The sequence below is a fragment of the Lagopus muta genome, chromosome 13 (genome assembly GCF_023343835.1).
Source record: "Lagopus muta isolate bLagMut1 chromosome 13, bLagMut1 primary, whole genome shotgun sequence".
Taxonomy (NCBI): domain Eukaryota; kingdom Metazoa; phylum Chordata; class Aves; order Galliformes; family Phasianidae; genus Lagopus; species Lagopus muta.
The window spans coordinates 5055778-5071652 of NC_064445.1; the positions used below are offsets into that span (position 1 = coordinate 5055778).

The 15875-nt window shown below is 45.6% G+C and overlaps 1 protein-coding gene across 7 annotated transcripts in view; it reads right to left on the reverse strand.

Annotated features, from left to right (window-relative positions):
* Positions 1-644: 644 nt before the first annotated feature.
* The window catches only part of ATP11C (ATPase phospholipid transporting 11C), a 50891-nt gene continuing 35660 nt past the window's right edge, over positions 645-15875 (reverse strand). For 5 of the 7 annotated variants that reach the window (XM_048959368.1, XM_048959363.1, XM_048959365.1 and 2 more), the window contains exons 22-29: positions 14952-15097; positions 14505-14564; positions 13450-13577; positions 11277-11412; positions 9920-9985; positions 8527-8630; positions 7601-7754; positions 645-3726 (exon numbers count right to left, since the gene is read on the reverse strand). In XM_048959368.1, the coding sequence (XP_048815325.1) occupies positions 3610-3726; positions 7601-7754; positions 8527-8630; positions 9920-9985; positions 11277-11412; positions 13450-13577; positions 14505-14564; positions 14952-15097 (911 nt within the window). In that variant the 3' untranslated portion in view covers positions 645-3609. Of the gene's footprint in view, positions 3727-4732; positions 4823-5763; positions 5855-7600; positions 7755-8526; positions 8631-9919; positions 9986-11276; positions 11413-13449; positions 13578-14504; positions 14565-14951; positions 15098-15875 lie in introns of all 7 variants that reach the window. The other 2 variants (XM_048959367.1, XM_048959366.1) reach the window with 2 other exon arrangements.

The window sequence follows — 15875 nt, forward strand, 5'->3', positions numbered from 1 at the left end:
GAAGAGGCTCAATGCGTGTATCCAGTTTCCAATAGTACCAGCTTCTTCTTAAAGGTTATAGTTTGTTTTAAATAGCACAGCCATCTGTCCCGCAGAGCCTCATGGGAGCTGGAGAAATCAAAGCAGCCAAAACAGAATTTTTCACACTGGCTGTCAGTTTTCATTGCGAACATTTCAGCTTGAATCAGACACGTGTCCTAAGAAGTCTTGTGCCTCACACCAGCACCACGAGACCTGCTGGAACCAATTGCATCAGTGGAGTCTCATCCATGGAAACAGCTGCCCTGCACTTCACTAGCTGCATGCACCTCACCAACCACAAAATAACCCTCATTTACGTGTTTCTAGCCTTTGAGCTCAAAAAACAGCAAAAAAAGTGAAATAAATAACAACAGAAGTTAATTTGTTCCGAGTAGCCATAACACAGAATCAATGCAGAGCATTAAGAAAAAATCCTCGTGCTGTTACCAACAGCACTGCCAATACTGTGCTGACAAAAAACAACACAGAACCAACCAGTGGTCCCTCAGCACAGCATCACTGCGATGAGCCCAGCCCAGCCCTGTCAGCATCTCAGACCTCCTTCAAAATCCCCCCCGTGGTGCAAACCGCAGCCAGGGAGGCCAAGGAGACAAAACAAAATGTCGTATTAATCAGAACAACATACCAAAGTTTATTGATTACTTCAAACATAAGTCTCCGTAATGAAAAAAGAGCAAGTTGCATTCATAAAAGGTAACATTCACATTCAGTTTCTTTTATATAAAGCAACATAAATGTATAAAATTGCATTAAAGTGAAAAAAATGTAAGGTCGCAGTCCTTTTTTTTTTTTTTTTCAAGAAGCTGAAAATGTATCTTCTCATTGCCTGTATATAATTTACACTTTGTATACACTGCATGTTTGTATTTAAAACAAAATCCATAGCTGGGAAATCGCATGAATGGTGCAGTATTAGGTAAGGTTTTCAACAGTAAGTGTTTATACAAATTCAATTTCAAGCCTGTACGCAATTCCAAGTCATTTATAATATTCTCATGACAATTAGGATTAGTTTTTGACAAGCAGCTATGACTACACCACGTTTTTCCATTATCACATTACATTTTTAGAGGGAATCTTCATTACTTTGCTTATCTTTCAGTGTCACTAGCCAGTGAATAAACTTCAGGGGATTAATCTGAAGACCCCCAGCCGTTTTCCTTCAGGTTTCCCCACCGATAAGCCTGTACTGGCCTTTCAGCTCCCTAACGAGCACGGTAATAGTGCAGCTCACCTTACAGCATCTGAACAATGATCACAGCATTACCACCATGTTACTGCTGCTTCCCCGTCCTGCTGGCTGATGCCCTCCAGCTGGTACCACCACCTTCCTTTGCCTTCTCATGACTCCAGCATAGATGTCCTGTTTCTCCTGATTTCACGATACATCTACAACCAAAATTTCCATTCTGCTCTTGCTGCTAAAATAGGGTCAGTTCCTCTGCTGGTCTGTGGAGCTACACCTGTGTACTAGCTGGAGATCCAAGCCCAAGAAAACCTGCTTTTCCCCAAAGGAGCTGCTATTCATAACATTTCCCATTAGTACCAACTTACTTTTCAGCATGCATGCCTTGGGAGTTGGATGCACAGCAGCAGCAACAGTTTGCTCCAGACTGATATCGGGCACTTGGAAATGACAATAGAAATTTGGTTCCAAGAAGGCTTTATCTCAGCACAGGCTGCAGCCATCGGCCTGGTGCAGTGGCTTTATTTGGACATCACACGTCCGTGTTCCCCCTAACCCAACAGCAAGGCTTCCAGCTGCATCTCACAGGAAGAGAATTTGACCCAAGAAGAACACAAGATAAAGCAAACTGAGAAGCGGGCTGTCAGGCTTGGGACCACCAGGGCTTGGAATGGTTTTGAATCACAGGAATTGCATTTTTCAGCGCCTGTGTTTTAAAGGTTATGTAAACACAAGTCAGCAACTGTATATTTAAGGAGAAAGGTTAGATTTGGCATACAGAGCATCTTCATTGTATTCATCGCATACTTGATCTCCAGGCACCACGTTTTAGCAGTAAAAGTTGAGAATCGGGCAAGGGCTGCAAGTTGAATGGTAGGTCCGTGAGACGAGCTAGAAAAAAGAAGAAAAAAGCTTTGCCCATGGGACACATGCTGGGAGCACAGCTCCTGGCTTGCATGCAGCAAGGGGTGGAACTGCAGTCACTGTTGAGGTGACCGCGCTGGCGTTGGGCTGGTGCAGAGTAAATAATACAGCAGACCTGTCCATGTCCTGCAGGGCAGCCACAGGGCTGTGCATACCCCTCTGCTCCTCGCACTTGCAGCCCTCTCCCACACAGGCTGAGTCCTTGTGTATGCAGGCATGCCTGCAGCTGATCCACATCCTGTTTTCACAGCACCAACCATGAGTTCCGCAGCCAGACAGCACGAGACTTGATTCTTCAGACAACTAACAGTCCGTTCTTTAGCAAAATCTGAAGAAGGGAATGATTGATCTGGCTATAAATCATCACTTCTTCACACAGAAGGGAAGCAGAATCTGCTGCAGGCAGAGGTGAGTGAGTGCTCACCACAGTATTTCCATGGCAGCCCCCAGCAGGGCAAGGGGCAGGCAGTGCAAAGAGCACCTTCCCATGCAGGGTGCTGGAACGCAGGGTACTCCAAAACTGCTTAGGGTTCAAGAGAGTGAAAAAGCTGCTTGTTCCACACATGGATGTCTGAGAAGTCTGAGGGTCGGGCACCTCATCTCTGCTGCACCAACCTAAAGGTAGAAGTCCTTGCTAAAGGTAGATTTAAAAAGAACATGCCAATTAAAAACCAAATTAAGTGTAAAATGAATCCACGTATTCCTTTTATTTTAAAACCGACTTCTTTTTTCTTAGTGCAAATAACTCAAGATGCAGTGTGATGCCCACAAGTTCACTGGCACCATCCACGTCCCTGCAGCTGGCTGAGGACACACTGCCACCAGAAATCCGCAGCATTTTGGCAGCTGCTCACTGCACTAATGTCAGCACAGCCACAGCAACCAGGAGAGCTGGGCTGGAAGCGTGGCACAGCCCAGCATTCAGGCTCTTCCCTCCCCATGAAATTTCCTTTCACCACAAGCAGTCCCGGCACGTTTCCTTCCTTCACCTTTTGCCAAGAGAAAGCCTGGCAGCACGGAGGAGCGAGCAGCTGCAGGAGGATGCCCAGCACCTGGGCTCAGAGTCTGTGCTACTTCTTTGGTCAGGCAAAGCAAGAGGCTTCGGCAGCTCCCTGCTGCTCTCGGGCAGAGCTGCAGCGGTCGGAGGAAGCCCCCGTGTGACGTGGGGAGGCATTGCTCTCACTCTGATCATGCTGCTTTTGAAGAATTCCAAAAGATGCTTTCTCAGTCTCCAATTACATAGACTTCTGAGTTGGCAGAATTATGTTTTTCTTTTCTTTTTTTTTTTCTTTTTTTTTTTTTCAGGGGGGAAGCAACAAGACCAAAGATGAACAGCTACTGTGGCCAGTGCCTGGCTACTGCTTTGTCAGCATGGCTGCTTACAGAGCTTGGTAATACTCAACAGAACCGGTACATTTTCCTGCAGGATAACAATTGCACTATTTGGATGGAGCATTTTAAAGTATCCTGAGAGGATATCTTTCTGCCAGATTAGTAAGAGCATCTTCAGTCTTCACATAACCATTCTCTATACGTTTGTATGACACTAATATAGGCAGATCAAAGATGCCAGTCTGCAAAAATCAGAAGGAAAACGCACATGTATTGCAATTGTCACATTCCCAAAACCACAGTAAGCCTTTTGGCATATTTTAGAAAGGAGAAGATAAATAAATAAAGGGAGAAGAAGAATGATTAGCCCACAATAAAAGTGCCAAACTTCACTCACAGCCGAATGGGAGGGTGAAGGACTCTGCACAGGCTGCAGAAGGCAGCGTGGAGCCCAGCAGCACCCAGGCTGAAGTTTGGCAGCCGTGCAGCTGCTTGCTGCCCTCCCTATAAAGTGGGCTCTCTGCAGGCTGCCATGTGTGCAGAGGGAGGGGTTACAGAAAATCCCCGTGTTGATGTTTGCAGCTGGCAGCACGCAGGCATGTCACATCTCACCTGTAGGCTGTGAATTCAGTCGGGCACTTTTATTTCTCTACAGCAAGAAGGCAGCTGGTGGCTTACTACGATGTTTAGAATGGCATAGTAGGATGCTCCCTGTGTGTGTAGCTGCATACAGACACAGAGCCATGCCTGCTGTACGTTATGCTGACATACAGACAGGTACACACTTAGTTTCAGTCTATTCAGATGAATTAAAATGTACTCATTTCTATCTGACACAACAGCATGCACCATAGAAAATGGGATTTTTATACTATTCAGATGCAATTTTGGAATCATTTTAATAGCTTAGACTTGAATACTCCACTGCAAGTACATCAGCGCTTTTACAGCCCAAATCTGTTTTCTCATGCTGTTAATGTTAGATCAGAATATTGGCTATACTGAAGGATCTGCTTATATAAAGCAAAGTGCTTTGGATTGAGCAGATCTGTGCACATACAGGATTCTGAAGAGTAGGACAGGTCCCCAAATTAAAATGCATCCCAAGCATTGCATCTCCGTATCACAGACAGGTGCCCCACACCAACAATCAAGAGGATTACGAGAACCACAGCTTAATTGATTTGGGGATTACATTTGGTTAATCAATGCCTTTTAAAACCATCCCAACTCCTTAGGGCAGGGTACCTGTTACAACACATTAGACTCATCTGAGAACGTTCTTAAAAGAAGTGGTGTGACAGAAGGTCTGGACGACTTGGGCGCCTTCCTACTGCTCTGCAACAGCGAGGCAAAAACACTTGTAGCACATGTGACACGTTACCCTGCTGCTGTCCAACAACAGCAGACACACTCACGCTTCTTACAGCCAGCTACGCCGTTCCACACGGATGTAACACCACACGCTCCCTAAATGCCACTGTGATCATATGGGCTGGGTTTTCAGTGCAAGTGGCACTGCTTCCCACATGGTTCCCTTCAGGCTTTGAGGTTTATACTACAGCTGCTTTCAAGGAGGAGCCTGCCTTGATCTCCTCACAACCGGTGGTTTTGTAACAGTGAGTGACAGCAGGGATGTGCTGTGTTCGAGGTGCTCGGCCTGCGGGAAGCCCTCTGTAGGCAGCAAGCCAGGGAATGCCACTTGTGGCTTACTGCTTGAATACAGAACAGCTGCAGTGATAACAGAGTTATGTACAGGGCAACTGGGGCACTTGGGAAGCTCCTCTGAGATCAAGCAAGCACGAGCTGTTTGCCAAATCATCCAGAAAACAAAACAGAGCCCACTTTGCTCCATGCCTTGGAAGAAGTAGCATCTAGCCCTCTAAAACCAACCTAAATGATGTAGCAGCACTGATTTCCATGAGCAGGCACAATGTGCCTCATCTGAAGGGCCGGGGTAAACCCAAATTTGTGAGCAATGCCTGCCTGTGGTTCCCTGAGCACCTTGGGGACGCTGGGCACGGAAGCACCACCTGCACCCATGTTGCAGGTGCTGGGCATGAGCAGCTCAGCCCAGCTGGTGTGCACCCACAGCAGGGACCAACGGGGGAGACAGACAAAACACTTAAGCAAAAGATTTAAATGAAAGCAGTAGGCGTGGAGGAGAAAGCAAGCTCTTGCCAGGTGAGCAAATCTAAACACAGGTTTTTGAGCAGCAATGCATTAGAAGGAGGAAGCAGAAGAGTAAGCAGCACATACTGGCTCAGAGGGGAAATCACCTTATTCACTCCAAGAAAAGCTGTGATTGCTGGAAGTTTGAGAAAGCATGAAGATAGTGGATGTTCCTGAGGAAGGAAGGCGCTTCGTTACCTAGTTCACAACAGCACAAAAGACAGAAAATTGCAGTACGAGACAGAAAGGCAGAAACCAAAGAAAATAAGAATGCGCCTTGCAGTTAAAAACAAACAAAAAAACACAACAAAAAAGCCCCAAAACATTTCCACGTAGAAAATTTAATTAAGAGTGAGCAAAGCTGGCACTGTCATACAGAAACCCAGTCCCCTACAGTTTAAGAGCAAGCTCCACAACCTGGCTTCGGTCCATGCCCTCCTCCAAAGGGGACCTGAACTCTCACGGTGTGGGCTCACAAAGCCAAATGAGTGCACTGATCTGGCTTTTCATTGAAGGCTCCCCTTGGGAAACTGATATTTGTTTTCCAGTGTTACAGTTAGGAGTCTCAAAAAGGGTGTTGATTTAAAATCCCCTACCTGTGCTGCCGAGCTTGGTATCTGACAGCTGACACAGACATCTAGAGCTGGCATCTGCTCCAGGCATTTTGTAAAGCTCTCACTTGAAATGTACATTTAAATAAGGCTCAGCCTGCCTTTAGTTTAGTATGCACATGCAAAGAGACTTTTCTAGTTGACACTTACTGTTGATTTACAAAATGATTTCACAAGAGCCTTTTTAAACACATTTAAAGCACTCTTGAAAGCAAGTATTTTAAGTGGGAATGGATCTGGCTAAGAGCTGGAAGCAAAATGGGCCTCTAAGAGCTCAGCTGGGTTTCAGTAAACCCCAGATCCCCCTTCTGGGACAGAGACCTCAGACTGCCCTATGGCTGCAGCTGACAGCAAGTCATCCCCATCCTGCCCAATTTAGAAACTGTCAATTCAGATACTACTGAACTGTACTTAAGAGGAAGGGAGAAATATCATGGAGCTGGGAAGAATTTAGCTGCAATTGTTTTACCATCTGTATTGCTCTCAAATTCAGTAGTTCAGGTGGTGGTGTTTCTGGTCTTGCAGATACATATTTTACTTCAATGACACCGTGCCAAAGTTGTACTTTGACGATTATGAGGGAAAAAGAAACTTTATGATTTCATTGGATATTTCGAGAAGATAAGCTTGATTAAAAAGTATAAAAGAAGCAAAAGTAACAGAGGAGACACGTGGCCAGAAGCAGCAGAACCCCCTGCAGCCACACTGCTGGGCCTGCTCCGCCACCGCCCAGGGAAATGCAGAGTGGTGCCTGGAGGCCAGCACTGGCAGGCAGCACCCAATGCAGAACTTGCTGGAACCACAGCAGGGAGAGGAGCAGGAAGGAGGCGAGCGGACAGAGCGACAGGGCATGGCTGGGGGGAGCAGGTGCTGCCTGGGGATGGGTCTGCTGGGATGCTGCCACCTGGGGATGCTGCCCGAGGGATGGGGACTGGGTCATTAGGGGGTGGGCACCTCCCTGACCAGCTTCCCCCTGGCACCTGCAGGATACAGCCGTAGTGAACGCCTTGGGTATACTGACACAAAAACAAGCAGCTTGTTTCAGTACTAAACACAGTGGTTTGGATCAGATTGGGTTGGTGAAGGGATACTGTGCAGACAGCAGTTTTCCATTCCAATCTACACAACTAAAGAAAGGCACTCGTAGAGTCTCTCTTTGCTAGAGATCTGGGCAGTATTTTTAGATGAACTTCTTGACATCTCTGGCATGTGAACGAGGGAGATGAGACTCTAGAAAGCCATCCTTGAGACATGAATGGCACACAGTTCATCTGGTGCTTAACAGGAGAGGCCTTTGTAAAAACACTGTGCAATATTTCATCTTGTTCCTTACCTGATGACTTCTCTCTTTTATACTTTTTAAAACTATTAGAAGAATTTCTGGGAAAAGGCTGATAAAGATCAGCAGAATTATTGCCAGCCACGTGGAAACAGAAGTCAGCATGTGAGCAAATACAAAATACATTCTTTGTTGTTTCAAGAAAGGCCTGAAAAAGAAAGGATACAAATAGATTGTGGTTAATACCACCAGCCCCACGTGTTTCCCAACTAGGTCAGACTGGGATCAAGGTGCTGGCACTAATACCTCCCTGCCAAACACAGACAGGCACAGGCTGCCCACTCTGCTCCCCATCCATCTCCTGCTCCCAGCTGTGCTAATTCTGGAGGGCTGTCAGCAACCTCCTGGGTCTCCTCTAATGCTTCTCCATGCAGACTTTTCACCCTACTTCTCAGCCTACCCACTGTTCCTCCCTGTGGCTTTTTTCTCCTCCCCAGCCAACCGCTATGAACTGCTGATCTCAGCCCTCCTATGAAGCCCTGACCCACCTTCACTGACAATTTTCAAGACCTCTCTCAACAGCAAATTGCCTTTTCTAAGTTTCTAAGGCCACAGCTACCTCCTCCTCCCTGACCCATCCACCTTTCAGTCCTTTACGATGCTTGCTGCCATAGCTCACATGCTCCATTTTTCTTTCTCCTCTTCTGTTCCTTCTTTTCGTATCACCAGGTTTCTCTCCTCCATGGCAGCACTAGAAAATGCCACCTGATGATGTAAAAAAACCCCAATCCTCATTGCCTATCGCTACTACCTGCTGTGCCTGGCACTCAACATCAACATGTGCTCATCATGGTCACGAACACTCTGACATCTCTATAAATCTTCTGACAGACAAAATGAGGGGAGCTGCAGTCACATTCCTCACAAAGAATGTGATGGGCACCCCCTAAGAAAGTACCACAGAAGGAAAAGATACTTGCCAAATGACTCCTCCCCAAAAGAATGAGAAAAACACATAGAAGGCAAGGGAACCCCAGATCACAAAGTGGTTCATCCATGTCCAGAATCGAGTGTCTAAAGCTAGCTGTGTAAATAGAACAGAAAACAACACCAGGCAGAACAGGCATTAGAAGCAGCATGTATTCAACTGTACCCATGTTTCCTTTCACAGTAAGGCTGCAGTCTTCCAGTCAGCCACCTCTCTGCATATGTACACCAGGGAAATATTTTCAACACCTACAGACTGGAACACTAGTGACAGGGAAACAGTTTCCAATTGCAGCTGAGAGTTTTTAACAGAATAAGCTTGATACAATCTCTGATGCTAGAAAGACTGTGTGAAGGTTGCAGTCACTGCAACTGCCTTCTGCCACCACCTGCTGTCCTGAACCAAACATAAAAGACCTTTTGTAAGGTCTGATGCAAACTGTTCATTCTGGAAAGCTCCATGAAACAAAGCAGTTTTGCTATGCTTGTTTGACAAATGTACTTTTCTGACAAATGTTCTTCTCACGGTGCAGAGCAGCAGCTGAAACAAGGTGGGCAAACCCAAATGCTTGGTTGTTCTCAAGCTTAAAGCCAAGCGAAATAAAGTCAAATGCAATCAACTGAAGTACTCAGAAGAAGGCAAAAAATATGTAAATAATTTAGCAGAACATAAGCACTTGTGCATAAGCACACTCTGCATGGTCAACAACCCAACAGTCAATAAGCCTCTTATGTCCTGCGTGTACGGCAAACAGAAGATGGAAGTGTTGGGAAGAAAGGTATTTATAAAAGCATCTTGGGCATGCTTTGGGAGCATGGGCCCTTCACTGCAAGAAAGATATTGAGGCCTGGAACGTGTTCAAAGAAGGGCAACAAAGCTGGTGAGGGGTCTGGAACACAGGCCATATGAGGAGAGGCTGAAGGAGCTGGGAATGTTCAGCCTGGAGAAGAGGAGGCTCAGGGGAGACCTCATTGCTCTCTATAACTTCCTGAAGGGAGGTTGTAGTGAGCTGGGGGTCGGCCTCTTCTCTCGTGTCATTAGTGATAGGACCAGGGGGAATGGTTTCAAGCTACGCCAGGGGAGATTCAGGCTGGACATGAGGAAGTATTACTTTTCAGAAAGGGTGGTCAGGCACTGGAATGGACTGCCCAGGGAGGTGGTGGAGTCACCGAGCCTGGGGGTGTTCAAGGAAAGGCTGGATGTTGTGTTGAGGGACATGGTTTAGTGGGAGCTATTGGGAAGAGGTGAACGGTTGGACTGGATGAGCTTTTAGGTCTTTTCCAACCTTGGTGATTCTATGATCTTCAACATATTTATCACACAGGGTATTTAGCACACATTCAAGAACACCTGCAAAAAGGGACTGGAGAAGGGCAGAATCTAACCTTGAGAGTGACAGTGAACACCAGCACAGTGAAAACGATCGTCCCGAAGGTCCAGTTTCCAAAAACCTGGAAGACAAAGTGTGTGGTCACATGTGCTCCTACCCACTTTGAGAAGAACAGAAAGGAATGACGACACAGTGCAAGCAGGGAGCAGAGGGGACGGAGGAATGGCGCGACTGCTACTCAGGACTTGGCTACACTAACCCTGTGCCATGCACTACCACAGACAAGTGACCGGCGTTGTGACAGCGACAGACACAACCTCCTACTAACAGCAATGTTGATCGAGAACACAAGTCATTGGGACCACCTCTATTTCATGATTTCTTGGTAATTGACTCAGTTTCTGCTTTCTCGTAACACAGAACCACCGCAGCACCTCTACTGATTGTGCTGGGCCAGTCCCAGTTGCAGAATGCACCAATGGGTAATTCTCTGTGTGAGAATGCATCGGTTTGGTTTGTGGATACTAGTGACTATGCACAACAAAGAAAAGCAGATACTGTATATAAATCCAAATGATGGCAACGAATGGGACAGATGCTTACCAAAGGCTGTCAAGATCTGGATGCATACATTAAAACAGAAAGTGAAATGTAAAAGTTTTTAAAAAACGCAAAAAAAAAGTCAATAGGAGCGAAAAAGGAGTCAAACATACATGGATATAATGAACAATTGCTGGTAGCAGTTCTTACAAGCATAAGTGTTTACAAAACAGGACAAAACCACAGGGCTTATGTGAGTGCCACACAGACCTGGCCTCTCAAGGCATCTGCAGAACACATCGGGGCTTACATGTTCTATTCATACGCAACCAGAATGGCTATAAATACAGAAAGGCATGGCATCTACAACACAAGAGCATGACTACACATAGCTGGGGCCATGAACGTCAGCACTGATGCAACACGTGCTATTCTCAGCTTTCCTCCGTGTGCTGTCCCCTAAAAGAACAAAAGCTGGGGTGTTTTCAAGCTCACAAGTGATGGTGTCAGGAAGGTCTCCATCAGCTGAGCCCTGCTAACACCTCCCTTTGGTAAAAGGTGTCCCAGGACAGCACAGAACACTGTGTGTACAGCTGCACTGATGCCTTGCCCTGGGCAAAGCACCAGGCAGCACGAATCTGCTGTAAGACCAGTTCTTGTACTTAGAGAGCACAATCACCGCTGCACTGTTGCCATGGTGATTTGGAAAACGTTTCAAGCACTTGCTGCAGAATCACACCATAAGCAGTGCTACACCGCTGGACACATCGCACAGCTTAAGCATGTAGATATGTGCTGTCAGGCAGATAAGAGAGGCAGGGCGCAAAAGAAACACTCAGCCTTCTCTTTTTTGGGGGAGGATGTGTTGTTACCTTTCCATTATCTTCCAACGATGAATTTTGAAAAAGAAAATAAACCCCAAAGAAAAACACGAGTCCTTCAAAGGCGCCCAGGAAGGTCCAGTACAAAAAAGGCCTCCACTGCAGCATGGCGTTGTCAGAAACTTTCCTGCCAAGAAAGCAAGAACAAAAATCACTGTCACGTGGGACCTGCTGCAAAGCCCTGCATTTCTGTGGGTTTGTTGTGGGTACTGCTGCAGGAAACAAAGAGGTAAAACACCCAACTATCTGCCAGCACGCAGGACATAAACAACATCTGCTCTGTGTGGCTGCTGATCATTAAAAATAATAATCAGGAGATATTCAAGAGATTATTATTTTTTATCCTTCTGTATGCGATGCAGATAAAATCCCAGCCCTGTCTGAGCTAAGCCAAATTCTGCCCCACGCCTTTTCCATAGCCACTGTGCTTCCTTGGCCCTTCCATACTTCTGAATTTCAAAGCCAGGGCTATGCTGAAGAAACATATGAGATGTGGTGAATCTGTGGTACGCTTCCCTCTTTTTGTTGAGCCCACAAACAAAATTTTTTGGGAAAGCTCTGCAAATCTCATTCCTGGTGGTTTCTCTGCATAGGCTGAAAATAACCCCCTGAATCACTCCGTGGGATTTAGCATGGGGGTTTAGCAGGAGGCTCCTGGCTGAGCACAGGAGTGAGATCTGGCTGCAGGCAGCAGCAGCTCCCTGCACCTTGCACCACTGCCTTTTCAGATGCTCCTCCTTAAAATCTGAGGATTGATGAGGGATGAAAGCATGTTTACAGCAAAACCAAAAATCCTCTCTTCTCATTTTGTCTTCCTAACTACAACTACCTGAAGCAAGATGAACTCTGAAAGCAGGCATGGTGCTGAGCTTCTGTAAATACAATTTCTAAAGCAAAACCCTACTGGAATCCCTTGTACTGCAGTGACAATTCTCTAACATACTGTACTTTGGGACCAGTCTGATTTGTCTGTACTCCTTACTAAGAGCTATTTTTTTTGCAAGAAGGGAAAATGCAAAGAACCTGTTCAGTGCAATCATTTTGCATTCCCATTTATGTCCTGCAGCACTCATTGTAAACAGGCTTTTAGTGTGCCTCAGATGAGAGATCTGCACTGCAGCAACTCAGCATTTATACAGCAGAGGCACAGCAGTCATTCTGTATTCAGCAGCACATGAAAAGTCATGAATATTCAAACTGAAGCTATCTAAATGCACAATTAATCTGTTTTCCCTCAATTCACACACCCCAGTGATCAGACAGCCTGCAGGTGAGAGCACAGGAACCTGCTATTATTGGTCTGTGCTGCACAAGATTCAATTACAAACGTATTTGAAAATACATGCATTTTGCTACATGGCTGGAGGAGCTCAGAAGTTTAACCATAGAGCTGAGCAGTTATTTCATCAATAATACCTTTAGGAACCTGCTGCCTGAAAGGCTGCACCCAGGTATATATGTGGAAAGGGGTGGGGGAAATTGGAAGCATCTGAGGTCTCACAGGGGGTCAGGAATACCCCCAAGTTGCAACCAAGGAAGGAGAGAAATATACCAGCACAAGAAATGAAGACCATCTCTCCTTACACAGTGCAATCCACGGCAACGTGGAGGTAATTGTGAGAACAGAGTTTTCAGCTCTCATGTTCTGAAATGAGGATTTGGCTTTTGGGGCATTTATCCACCTACAGAAGCTGAGGAACTGCCTGCCTGAGCTGGACTTCAGCAGCATTCACCTTCCTGTAAATGAACAGATCTCTTTTCTTCCCAAAGCTAGATTTCCCCATCCATTACATGCTCCAGGAAGTGCTTGGCTCACACTGCTCAGCTCAGAGCTAACACAATGAATGCTCTTGCCAGACCTGCAGCTTGCTTTTACCTGTGGATTAAGAGTTCCATCTGCAGTTTGTTTTTTCTTTACACAGACAGAAGTGCAATTTGCTGGACCAGATACCATTAAAGAGCGTGAACAGAAATAGACAATACATAGGACACTGCTCTGCTCTAACACAAAGCACTGGGGATATAAACAGCCTTTCTGCAGTTCCACAGCTACCCTGTTCCTCTCACAAGGCAGGTACGCCAGCTCAAACCACCCCGATGGACTGTGTCCTGCACCAACAAAGCTTAAAGTGCACTGAGGCCCACCCAGCCCCTTGTGACTTACATGTACAGCTGTGGATCTGAGGTCAGTGTGTCAATGTTGATGTGCTGCTCCAGGAGGCTGTAAGCCAGGATGGGGAGAGATGTGAAACAGATGTTGTACATGGTAAGGTAAGCAGCATCGTACAGTGGCTGAAAAGAAAGGGTAAAGTGAGTCAGAAATCCCATATGAAAAGCCTTCTCTGAGACAGATTTGCAGTTTCCAGCCCTTGTCTCTGTACCCACCATGTGGACTCATCCCTTTGTCACAGATGTGGGCCACGCTCTGTGCCTGTCTGGGCTCCAGCACGACCTCCACAACAACGTCATAAAACAGCCGTTACTGCAGCTTTTCTGTAGCTGCCCTTGTGCTGCTGTTTCTATTAATGCACTTGATGTCTCCTGTGACTTTCTAAAGACTTTTTTTTTTTTTATTTTAAGAGGAACTATCATTTTTTGTTTTGTTTTGTTTTGTTTTTTAATAAAAAAGTGGTTTTGCTGAGACAGGCAGAGAACAAACTCTTACGCTTTTAAGACCAAGCAGACAGAGAAGAACAGAAGCAAATGCCACAGCTACTGTCTCCAAGCACCTAAGCCCACCTGTCAGAGGTCTGTCCGTCTGACACTCATCTGGACTAAGTGATGACACTCATCATGTGTCTTATTTAAAGGATGTTACAAAAGAACAAATTGTTCTTCTTTTTGAAAGACACTTTTAGTACAGGGAAATGCAACTGATGAGAGAAGATCAGGAAGTCTTTGAAAGACTTTCCAGAGTATAAGTAGGAAAATTAGGTGCTGGCAAACCAGCTATGACACCCCCCTGATACCTTGGGAAGGTCTCCATTCATGTTTAAGCAACAAAAATGGGTCATGGATGGGAAAGGAAAGGAAATGTATTTATTTGTTTTTAATTGCAAGTCTCAAAAACAAGGTACTGAGCAAGGAGGTCAATTCCTACTGTCATCCAAAGAAAGACGAGGAGGTGGAGGGATGACCAAAAGTCAAGCTTCTGCTAGGAAGCCTTGCTGTGTAACTGGCTTTTCATCCTGCCTTTTTAGACACATTACTGAAAGTTACCTGCTGTGAGAATCCACAGAAGAACTGGTATAAAAATTGTGGTAAAATGAAGCAAAGGTTCTAGAGAAAGGAAAAAAGAAAGGTTAGCAGGGAAGCATTCATGAGTTTAGTGAATGCTTGACTTTTCACTCTAGATCCAATAATTTTTCCCATTTTCAGACAGTATTATCTGATACTGTACTATCAGATAAAGCAGGACACTGTTTTCTACCAAGCTCTACGCTGTTCCAGTAAGCTTGTAGCATCAGCAGAAGACAAGGGAAGAAAGTCACGCTCTCACATTCCCCTACATATAGGGCTTTCAACTAGCAGGCACATGGGAGGCACACACCCCCCCTAGATGAACAGAACAGTGTCCTATACATCATCTTTCCATTTTACACTATTTCTATCATCAGAGAAACCCACAGTGAAAACAAAAGTAATGAGCTGAACACACATCCTTACCTTATAGAAGAAATACTGTACAAGGTGTGCTATTCTCACATAATATAAATGCCCATGTGCTAGTAGCAATTTTCTTAAGTGTTTAAACTTTGGAACAGCATAGTCACTGTTTCTTGCAGCCTGACGTCCTTCTTTGCCTTTTATACCTGGAGACAAAAGCAAGGCAAGGACTGAAATTTATACTGATGCTACTTGTGAAATTTGGTCACATAATTGAATGCTTCAGGCCATGACAAAGGCCGTATTTCCTTTGTGGTTTTTAAGACTTTCACACTTCAGACATGTCCTTGTCACCCTGTGTACCCAGCCACTGGGACTGACCCTGGGAGCCACTGGGAGAGCAACGTTAAAGCTCTGCAAGACTTGGTGTGGCCTTGGCTCTGTGACAATCAGACCCTCCTCTGGAGTTTTTAACCTGAACTTAGGTTGCTAACTGAGTTCTTATGTAGGAGCATGTGGTGACGAGCATCTCAGATAAACCTGATAAAAGATAAGGTTTCCCCCAGGCCTGCCCACATCTAGCAGTGTGGTTATTACACTGCAGAAGCTCAGCATCCCAAGAGATCCCCCTCAGCAAAGCGCAAGAAAGCCAGTTTTGTTCACTCAAAAACCACATCCAAATTAACTACAGTGAAGGATTCTATTCATTAGAGGCTAACATGCCATTTCTAACAGTCAGAAATAAAGAGGGTGGTTAGAAAAGAAAGGACATCCCTCCCTCTTCAGTGGTACTTGAAAAACTGTCAGTACATCCACAATCTCTGACAACAATCTGCAGAAATTTAGATATGAAATTCAGCAGTTTTCCAGCCTGATATCAGGCATCTGGGCAGGGCAGGCACAGCACAGCCCAGCATCAGCCCTAGGAAGATGCACACGTTGCAGCTGCAATCAGAGCTGCCAGGCTGCTGCAGTACTTGGGTA